General features: G+C 34.8%; 1 protein-coding gene across 1 annotated transcript; it reads left to right on the top strand.

The window, feature by feature from the left end:
* The first annotated feature begins 4,772 nt into the window (after nt 1-4,772).
* On the top strand, nt 4,773-6,762 carry LOC106467392 (zinc transporter ZIP1-like). Its single transcript, XM_013927742.2, has one exon. It carries the CDS (start codon nt 5,094-5,096, stop codon nt 6,081-6,083), a length of 990 nt encoding a protein of 329 aa, XP_013783196.1. The 5' UTR covers nt 4,773-5,093; the 3' UTR covers nt 6,084-6,762.
* Nucleotides 6,763-11,595: the final 4,833 nt, after the last annotated feature.

The following is an 11,595-nucleotide window of genomic DNA, read 5'->3' as shown; positions in this document are numbered from 1 at the left end:
CTCAATTAAAGGTGAGAATGAGCTGGTTTTCATTTACAACTTTTGTGCTGCCATCTATAAATTGTAACTGAAAGCACATACTAAGCTCATACGTATTATATATGACAAATGTTCAACTATTTCAGTATAGTACTGTGGCAAAACTCAGCTTACATTAAACAAAAGCTGTTGGTTGATACTGGACTTGTTTAATTTTAGACATATTTCTATTGGTTTTTTGTTTAAGTCATGATCCTACAGTAATGGTAACCACAGGTATTAGTGTTTTTATATTCCTGTTTCTATGGATCCATTATCATCAAATTAACTATATTCAAGAAAACTATTTAATAACATGGATACATGTGTACTTTAATTTGATACAACTACGTATTAATTACATCGATATCTATGTACTAATTGTACTTACTACGGTATAAAAAACATTACCTCGATATTTGTGAGTTTAAGAAAAAATATACAACTGGATATTATCAGTTTCTTATATAAATATATCTAAATCCAAGAAAAGAGGTAAAACTTAGAGGCCGCCATCTTTTCATTCTTCTTAAGAGTGCTGAAAATAAAAATCAGGTATATATATATGCATGTGTTTCGAACTGAAAACTTCAGACATACACTTATCAAAATAGTTCAACTATAACGCATTAGATGGCAGTAATGTTGGATCAGGTCATAAACAGAAGGTTGTAACCTGATAAGAAACTGTTAAAAAGTACAGAAAAGGCGTACTTGATTTTAGGTCTTATCATTTTTTTTCTATTGGACCAATAAACAATTACACATTTTTAAATAGCGTCTAATAACTGGGATGGCGGATGAACACATGGAACGTTTGAACTGTATGCTGTATGAGAGTAATGAACGCTTTAACTGTTTACTGTATGACAGTAAAAGATTAACAGTAAAAGGTAAAAATTGTGCAATTTTATTTTCAAGCTACTCGTTAACCGTAGACGATTTGAACATAGGTTTGTAATTATTTCGCTAAAGCTACAGCTTAATTACAAGATAACACAGCAAAGTAACTTTCTAACACTAGCTTATTGTTTGTTACATTTAATTACAAGATAATACAGCAAAGTAACTTTCTAACACTAGCTTATTGTTTGTTACATTTAATTACAAGATAACACAGCAAAGTAACTTTCTAACACTAGCTTATTGTTTGTTACATTTAATTACAAGATAACACAGCAAAGTAACTTTCTAACACTAGCTTATTGTTTGTTACATTTAATTACAAGATAATACAACAAAGTAAGTTTCTAACCCTAGCTTATTGTTTGTTACTTTAATTACAAGATAATACAGCAAAGTAAGTTTCTAACACTAGCTTATTGTTTGTTACATTTAATTACAAGATAATACAGCAAAGTAAGTTTCTAACATTAGCTTATTGTTTGTTACATTTAATTACAAGATAATATAGCAAAGTAAGTTTCTAACACTACCTTATCGTTTGTTACCTTTAACTTGAATATATCTTAATTTGAGAACGAATATTCTTGCTACATTATCTATACACTGAGTGGTCACAAGTAAATAGACACCTAATTTGTCGTCATTTAACTGATTTATGCTAACGAATTTGTGTTCACAGGGCACTAGATAAATGAAAATGGTCCGCTCACTAATTATCTTGTGCTACAACATGCCTAGAACTGAAGGTTCTCTCGAATTGTCAGATTTTGTTAGAGGAAGGATAGTTGGTCAAGCAGATGGTGGAATAAGTCAGCGGCAAATTTCGCAGAATTTGGGAATCCCGCTTTCGACAGTCAACAGAATCATCGTGCAGTTCAGGAAACACGGCAAGAAAACAACTAAGCAGCTTCCGGTATCGTCTTGGTCCATAGGAGAGGACAAAAAGGGCTGTGAAGAGGAGCATCGAAATGGATCCCAGATAACGACTGCAGAAGTGGCCAAAGTTGGTGGGATGAGCCCGAAATCTGTTCAACGGAATCTCCACAGATTGGGTTATCGTTGCAGAGCAGCTAGGCGGAAGCCCTTATTAAGACCTGCCAACATAGTCAGACGAAAGAAGTGGGCAAGTGATATGATGACCAAGCCTCTGGACTTTTGGAAGACCGTATTGTTCTCAGGCGAATCAAGATTCGCTCAATTTTCGGACAGTGGAAGGATATGGGTCTGGAGAATGCCTCACCAAGAGTTATGGCTCAACAGATTGCAGCCAACTGTGAAGCATGGTGGTTTCAGCGTAATGGTTTGGATTGGTGGGAGATCGAGCTTAGTGGAGTGCGTTGGCAACATAAATTTTGCGAAATACGTCGAAATATTGGAGGAAGGACTCTTGCCACTTTGTTCCTCGGGTTTCGTGGACAAGAACACAACGTTGTTCCAGGAGGATGGAGCACAGTGTCACACTGCTAGAAACACCCAAAAGAGGCAGGAAGAAAATGGTATCCAGATGTTTCCCTGGCCGAGCCGATCTCCTGACATGAACCCCATCGAAATCCTCTGGGCCATACTCGACCGGCAAGTCAAGAAACAACAACAACAAAAAACCAACTTCGAAGAGCGATCTACTCCAAGTTTTGAAGCAAGAGTGGGCGAAAATCCCACAATATAAAATTGACAAGATGATTCTCACGATGCCCCAAAGGATCAATGAACTCCACGAAGCGAAAGGAAGATCTTCTAGATATTAATTAAATTATAAATATATCAATTCATGTTAATATGACTGAAAAAGTTCATTTTTTCTACAAAGGTGGTGTCTATTTACTTGTGACCACGCTGTATACTGCACTGCTACTCAACTATATAACTAAACAGCGATATATGTTATAGTAATTTATCTCGTATGTCAGGCTACCCTAAAGTTAAACAGTTGATGCTCCATTTAATCGATTTTCATTGGTCACGAGATGTTGTTAGGGTTTGTTGTGGGAAAGTTTGTTTTACGGGTGTTAAGTTTTCAATGAACATTAATTCTACGAACGTATGAACTATTGTTTTTGTGTCAGTAAGTAAGGTATTCTCTATTATTTATTTGGTGTTACTTTCATTAACAGTACTGGTTGGAATATTTAAAATATCTAGTTTTATTATTTTGAAATAATGTTATCATATTTGCATTATAAAAATTTGTTAGCTTAATACATGGACTTATGACTAGCCTAAATCTCCTAAGTTTGCTGAACCTCGAGAGAAACTATTTGGTCTACGACCGAAAATGTTACTAACAACAAATGTACTAAGCTGACGAAATAATACATTGTAATCTTTATATGTAAGAACGTAAACATTGTATATTTAATTACGTATACTCATTATCTGTTTGATTTTTGGTTTGATTTAAATAAGTAGCTTGCTTTTATCGGAAGTTAGTTCTATCAATTTTACACATTAATTTTAAGAAGATCACTAATAATATTGTTTAGTTATTATAATATACTGACAAAGGCTACAGTTAACAGAAGATGACTAATAATATTGTTTAGTTATTACAATATACTAACAAAGGCTACAGTTAACACACTGAGAGCCTATGTTCATGTTTACATATAAAAAGTTTTCAAAGCTATTCTGCCACCAATAAAAAGCCTGTTATTAACACTTTGACCGTCTACATCCATGTTCTCATAGTTTTTTACTGCCCTCTGTCGTACTGTATGGAAATTACAATTATTCAATAAACTTTTCATTATGAATTAATAATTCAGTTTCTATCCCCATGAAGATCTGCTTTTATGTCAGTTCACTGTTATTCAAAGTACTACCGCAAGCTGTATTTTCAATGTTTTAACTTAGATGTTAGCTAGGGGGCGCACGAGGTTAAAATCTAGTAAATTTGACATTAACTATAAATACGAGTAAGCAGATAGTTAACGTCAAAGTAAAGAACTTAGTGTGAAGTATTCGTGTAGTGAGTGAGAATTCAGAGAAATTAATGAGTGGTCGAATATATTTAGTGTTTATAGTCTATTAAGTTAATCGGCCTGTTAGCAAAGAAATTATAAGTGAGAACTTTATTTATGAACTTAGGCCCACAACAAGTTAAAGCAAATGTTCTGGAAGAAATAAACTAATGTGTTTTAGTCACGCGAACTGGACTTAACCATATTTTGACCAAATAATTCAAAAGTACCTGACTGACGATAGAATACTTTACAGTAAAGCGTAGTTGTCTATATGCTAGGCCTAAAGAACACAACAGCAAAAATGTTTACGCTTAGTTCAAACGATATTTAATTGCAACGCCCGAACAGTTATAAGGATTTATTTTCTCAAGGATCAGCTCTAGGTAAATTTTTTATTGTCTACTAAAAAATAATAATGTCATTGTTAACCTATACATAAGGTAGTCTCAAGGCTGTGTAAGATATGAGACTAAGAGAGTCATGTGCTACTGTTAGATCTTTTGGCCTAGGTTTAATACGTTAACTTTTTCGATCTTTTAATGTTAGCAGATTTATTCACGCTGGTTTAAATTATACGCAATAGACTATTCGACAGAATATATACCTTTTAATTTTTTGGAGCTACGAAAACCACCAGTAAACCAAAATATTTAATATGACATGATTTTCTCAGAATCGCTTTCTAAATTCATATTTACAGTTCTCCCGCTAGGTTAATACAAAGAAGATGCAAGAAGAGATTATATTAATATTGAGTGTTACAAGTTTAGTCTCACAGCTAGGTGGTCCGATAAACCGCGGAGGTTCACAACGTTTTTTAAAAATAATAATTGTTGTTATAGCTTCATCTAAAATCCAGGATTTCACGACAGCCGAGTTGTAAAGAACGGAAGTCTATTACAAATGCTTAGTAATGTAAATTTGTTAACTGGCACAATATTTCTACACTTGAATTCTTTCCTATGTATATCAGATTAGACTTTGACGTGTGCCTATGCAGAAGACTGTAATGTTTGTTTATAAAATACATTTCCAATAGATGGCGCGTCGAATAATAGATAAACCATCACGTGAAAAAAAGAAAAGAATTAGTGTTATCCCGCGTTACAACAGGCAGATTACAGATCTGATTACTGCGAATATTTAGTTAATTAAATGGTTGCGTAACTTAGAGCAGAATTCCATTTGAACTTGCTGTGTAAATCAACGATGTTGTTAATTGTAGCCCGAGTTCTAACCCTAATATTTCTCTTTCTTGGAACTTTACTTTGCGGGACCTTTCCACTGTTACTTATTCACTGCCTACAGCAACCTTCGATAAGACGTGAAGCTTGGGGCAAACCGTTCATTTCGCTCTTGTTAAATTTCGGTGGTGGAGTGCTACTGTCTGTGAGCTTTCTTCACTTGTTACCCGAAGTTCGTAACAGTTATGAAAGTTATTGGGGCAGCAATTACGACCAATCACTTCCACTAGCAGAATTGATAGTCTGTGTTGGGCTCCTAACGATATACGTGCTAGAAGAAGTTTTCCACACAGTTATAAGGTGCTTCGGCCAAACCCCTACCAACAATGATTGCTGCGCTCATGAACAGTGGCCAGTCTCGCTTGCTTGTAGTCAAAGGAACAGCGAGATTGAACGGCGATCATCTCATGATAGACTAACAGAATGTAACAACAGACGTTACGGCTCTTTAGATCTGGACGATCAACCAACAGGTGGACAAAGTTCAACACGTATGGTTTTGTTTCGAGGTCTTGTGATAGTTTTAGCCTTATCCTTTCACTCTGTGGTTGAAGGTTTGGCCGTGGGGTTACAACCGACAGTGCAAGACACATGGACTTTATTCTTTGCTGAAGCTGTACACAAATTTATTATAGCTTTTGCTCTTGGGTTAGAGCTACATAACGAAGGGAATTCGTTTCGAAAAGTAGGTTTTTACATGTTGGTATTTTCTGTTATGACTCCACTGGGAATTGGTATTGCAGTGTTAACCGATCAGGCTGTCACTCAAACATCTCAGCTCGTGATAGGGACTTTAAATGGATTGGCCTGTGGAACACTAATATATGTGACCTTCTTCGAAGTTCTTCAGCGATCCCGCAGCTCACTCTTGCCAGGGTTACTACAACTGTTGGCTGTCATCCTGGGTTTTGGATTCATGACTGTCGTCCGCTATTTCCTACACCACCACCACTAAGCCTTCAAATTCCAACCAAATAAAAAAAAAGTAAAAACTTGGACAACAAGAACTATAAATTCAGTCTCATGTCGGGACATTTTTGTTTAATCTTTTAATCTACGTTTAATTAAGTGCTGTTAGAATGTTTATCAATAAATTTACGTAATTCGACCAGATGAAGAGTCTCTACCTTAATCATTCTGTCAATACAACTTGGATTGATGTCGAAACAGTTGTAAGGACACCTGAAATCATCAGGTTCATTATATCTTTTCATGGGGAGATATTTTTGTTAGAAAAGTATCGAAATAAGTTTTCTGTGTAACATTAAAAGTAATGGCCTGTAGTTAGATAAGTAATTAGAAAGTAAGGTTATCAATACCATCGATACACTTAAATAAGTAACTAAAAGGCAATGTAGATTCATGCGAATATTAATCATAATGACATATAGGTGTAGTCCATTAATACCTCTGGTGTTTGTAATCAGATACTGGTTACCATTGAAATAATCTAATGTTTTATTAAAGTTTATTCTCTGTGTCAAGCCACCCTTCATCTAATGGTTTAATAAAGTGTATTATCTGTATCAAGCCACCCTTCATCTGATGGTTCAATAAAGTGTATTATCTGTATCAAGCCACCCTTCATCTGATGGTTCAATAAAGTGTATTATCTCTATCAAGCCACCCTTTATCTAATTGTTTAATACAGAATAATTTACTTAGAAATATAATAATATTGAAGTGAGTGTGTGAATAAGAAACATTCAGTTAGAAATATAGTAATATTGAAGCCCATAAATTATTGACCGTGTTCTCTATTTGAAATTTCTATAAATATTTATAACAAAACAAACTATTTAACGTTTATATGCAATACAGTTAAGAGTCAAAAGCATTATAAATGGTAGGAGTACGTGTTGTCTGAACACTTGTGAAACTTGAGTATAAACTCAATGTACAGGTATTAGAATAGCTCGTTCGAATAAAGATCTTAATTGTAAGTACAATATGCTGATATTAAGTGATAAATAAGGCCAAAATTTATTGGCCTTTGATTATTATTTTTAAAACAATTCGTAAAGTTGTCTATCACCTCACGCGTTACTAATATTAGGGAGTGAAACACGTTCAACAGCCAAATAAAGACAATTGAAATTTGTTATGAAATTCGGGAAATTAGTACATTGTAAATGTCTAGGAACTTGAGTTGTAATTAAGTTACTAATTCTTAACTCCCCACTAGAACTCATTTTTAGTTACATTACCATTTTCACTACCCTCAACCCCCAAATCATAGCGAAGTTCATGTAAAAAGTCCCCTACTTGTACAGTACATGTATCAAGGTCGTTAGAAAGTTTACACTTACTACGCCACATGTAACATAGACATTAAAACTACAGCTGGACGAGTTATAACAGAAAAAAAGTGGCGACAGTGCCTAATCCTATACTTTGAAACAATTGTAATAAACTGGGTTAAACTGAAAGGAATAAGCTGTCAAAAATGAAAGTTTTGAAATCTTATTATCAGAAGACCAAGGCAGTGATATACTGTTCCATTTTCTTTTTATAAGAGTTAAAGATAAGAACGAAGCATCAACTCACTTACGTGGTCGATATGTTCATAAAAACTAACCATTAAAACGTCTAGACAACAACTTATTATTGTAACAAAAATAAAATAAATAAATGTTTAGATTTCACAAATAAATCTCGCATTTTTTCTACTTTCTACTAGAAGATCCCTACAACATACCCACTAGTAGAGGATACTCTTATGTTGTATGTTTGATCCTCTACAACATACCCACTAGTAGAGGATACTCTTATGTTGTATGTTTGATCCTCTCAACATACCCACTAGTAGATGATACTCTTATGTTGTATGTTGATCCTCTACAACATACCCACTAGTAGAGGATACTCTTATGTTGTATGTTTGATCCTCTCAACATACTCACTAGTAGAGGATACTCTTGTATTGTATGTTTGATCCTCTCAACATACCCACTAGTAGAGGATACTTTTGTATGTTTGATCCCCTACAACATACCTACTGGTAGAGGATACTCTTGTATTGTATGTTTGATCCCTACAACACACCCACTAGTAGAGGATACTCTTATGTTGTATGTTTGATCCCATACAACATACGTACTGGTAGATGATACTCTTGTGTTATATGTTTGATCATCTACAACATACCCACTAGTAGATGATACTCTTATGTTGTATGTTTGATCCCCTACAACATACCCACTAGTAGATGATACACTTATGTTGTATGTTTGATCCTCTCAACATACCCACTAGTAGATGATACACTTATGTTGTACGTTTGATCCATACAACATACCTACTAGTAGATGATACTCTTATGTTGTATGTTTGATCCCATACAACATACCCACTAGTAGATGATATTCTTATGTTGTATGTTTGATCCCTTACAACATACCCGCTAGTAGAGGATACGTTTTTGGTAGATAATATTTTGTGTTCTTTGTTTGTCCACATCCATCACAATCGTTAGTAGAAGAAGAATCATTTCGTGTTCCTTATTTCATCATAATTAGTTTAGTTTAATGTTCTTTTTTGCTTTTCCTAAGCTCATGAGAAACATGAATTCTTCAGTTGAATCTTTAGCCTCAAGTTACATCTTTAGAACGTGACTATCTCCATCTGGTTTATTTTATTTGTCTCCTGTAGAAACACTGGTATATGACTTTGTAGTTTAGTTTTTATATGTATATACATATATATATATTTATGGTGAAATTATTAATTCCAGAGTGCCTCGAATTTCAATTTTACTGCTATATCAAGGTCCCAGTTTTAAGGTGGATAAGAAAGATAGCCATTGTTTCATAAAGAAAACAAGTTTCGGTTGCTTAGTAATGTTGACGTTTTTCACTGACAATAATTGTTCGATAACAACAAGTTTTCCGTTGCTTGGCAACATTTTTTATTATTGGCAAGAACCGTTTGATAACAGCAAGCTTTCGGTTGCTTGGTAATATTTTGTTTTGTTGTTGACAAGAATTGTTGGATGCAGACAATAAGACTTTAGGTTACTTAGTAACATTAACGTTTATTACTGCCAAGAAATGTTCGATAACAAGTTTTAAGTTGCTTAATAACATTTGCTTTCATTACTGAGAAACTAGATATTATATAACACAGTAAAGTAAATCTGGTCCCATAAGCTGATAATATTTATCATAAATAAATTCTAATTACATTTCACATTACACGTAGAATAAGAAATTTAACTGTAAAATGAACTTTTTTTTTCTTCACACAGCTTATCTTGAAGACACCAGTTGTATCATGCAGGTGGCAGCACTGCCTATGTAAGGATGGCTCGGATTGTTCATCGAAATGGTATTTTAAATATCTCCTCAATAGGTTATGGGAACTTTACAATACTATACAGTGTTTCCTTTTATAACTATATCTATGTAATGGCTGAGTCACAAGTTCTGGGAATGTCTGTAAATATCATAGCAAAAAGGGTTGAATTTCTTGTTCTTCTTTCTTCTGCTTCTTCTTTTTTATTACATGATAACTCAAAAATCAAAACAATGGTGTCAACTAATTTTACTGAGGTGACATAGTTTCAAACGATGTATCCGCTTTTATAAGTATTATTAACTAATAATAATTATAGTCTAAAGAATGTTATCATTACCCCTTGAAGTTAGGTTTCTTACAAAAACAGGAATTACCAGCTAATAATAGATAAACAATAAATATTACAGTTGGAACCTCATTGTATTTAGAACTTGATTATAAATACAACCTTCCTGTGTCTATTGAAACACTACATTAGAAAACAAGTAAAAGAAAACTTTTCCAACATGGAACTAAATGTAGGGATGGCATTTGCATCATCCCTAGATAATAGCACAAGCAAGAATTAACATATAGCAAAATATATAACTATTCAATCACACCTGAGTTTAAGTTATCCTGTTAACATTCTACTACACTGTGTGCCTGTGTTATTATATGGGAATGGTGCATTGTTTTTGAAGGATTGATATTAGCCATCCCTACATTTATTTCCTTTTTTGAAAAGTTTTTTTCTTTACTAGTGTATATAGTTTTACACGGTATCCTGAAGAGACCATTTGTGTGTATACAATTTTAAACAGGATCCTGAAGACACTAGCTGTATGTATATAGCATAGAGTTTCATAGAAAATAATAATTTTGTTTAATACTAATTAAATTTACTTAAAGATTGGAGTTCATGTGTATTTTTAATTATAAGTCAGGAGCACTCTCCGCCACAAGGGTTTTTCTCGGCTCTTTGAACCTAACTAAAAAAAAATACTCGCACTACGCTGATCAAAAGCCCCCTATTACTCAACCCCCCCCCCCCACTTAATCTCCTCCATTAATCCGAGCTACTTCGATAGCTGACCCAAGGTGTTCGTACCCGAAACAGAAGGTTGGAGCTCTCGTCCGTGGTATCTGAGTTCGGTTTCACTAGCTTGTGAGAAGGTTACGAACACAGTTTCAAAAGTGGCACTCTCGGGATCCCGGAGATGATGGGGCTTGGAACACAAAATCCGATGCTAGACTCGTGTTCATCAACCGCGAAAACATTATTCTAGTCACCTCTGTATGCTTAGGAGACCTTCCGAGCGCGTTGTATCCCTCTAGGTGCCCCAAATAAATAAGGGTATGAGGGTACGCCATATAGATAAGGAACCCCTCGGGTCATCCAGAGTTCCAAGTTTGGTCCTGCTAGCTCCATAAGTGTGTAAGGAGTCCACAGACAAGTAAACTCGCAAACACACAGCCTGAATTAATATAGGATAAACTGGACTGACTGTCAATTTTAAAGCGTGTCCAAGGCTGTACATGAGGACCTTCACGTGCCGAACTTTAAAATCTTCGATTTGCCTTCCAGCACGCTAACTACTAGCCCACGTTCAACCAGAGAATTTCTTACAATATCACTACTATCAATGTTTGTACATCAGGCTTAGCAGTTGATGTAGGAAAAAAATAAATTGAAAATACAAAATGAACATCTGAACCATGATCTGTATGTGTATCCACTTATAACTGGATCGATTGTCGCCAAACTTGGCATCCACCCTTAAGGCTCCATCGGGAGTGACATGGGAGGTGGCTTTTAGGTCTATCCCCCTCCCTTATGTCATGCCTGGATCTATGTCTTCCCCTTACGTTGATGTTGTTGTTTGTTATCAAGCACAAAGCTACACAAAGGCTATTTGTGCTCTGCCCACCACGGGTATCGAAACCCGATTTCTAGCAGTATAAGTCCGCAGACATACAGCTGTGCCATTGGGGGGGGGGGGGCTCTTTACGTTGAATTGGTATAACTAAAATTAAATGCAAAACCAAAGAAACTGAGAATTCCAAAGCATATAATACATTTTGTTTTGTCAGGAAAATGATGATTGTATCTGTACATTTTCCTAAAGAAGGTAGTCAATTACCAGTGGAACAACGAAATAAAAAAGTTTTAAAGCAGTTAAATATTTATA

Source organism: Limulus polyphemus, unplaced genomic scaffold (genome assembly GCF_000517525.1).
Source record: "Limulus polyphemus unplaced genomic scaffold, Limulus_polyphemus-2.1.2 Scaffold2597, whole genome shotgun sequence".
NCBI classification, from domain to species: domain Eukaryota; kingdom Metazoa; phylum Arthropoda; class Merostomata; order Xiphosura; family Limulidae; genus Limulus; species Limulus polyphemus.
This window is presented reverse-complemented; position numbering and strand designations above follow the sequence as displayed.

What these genes read in the sequence shown, in the direction of transcription:
- LOC106467392 (XM_013927742.2), top strand. Translation starts at nt 5,094, where the DNA reads ATGTTGTTAATTGTAGCCCGAGTTCTAACCCTAATATTTCTCTTTCTT.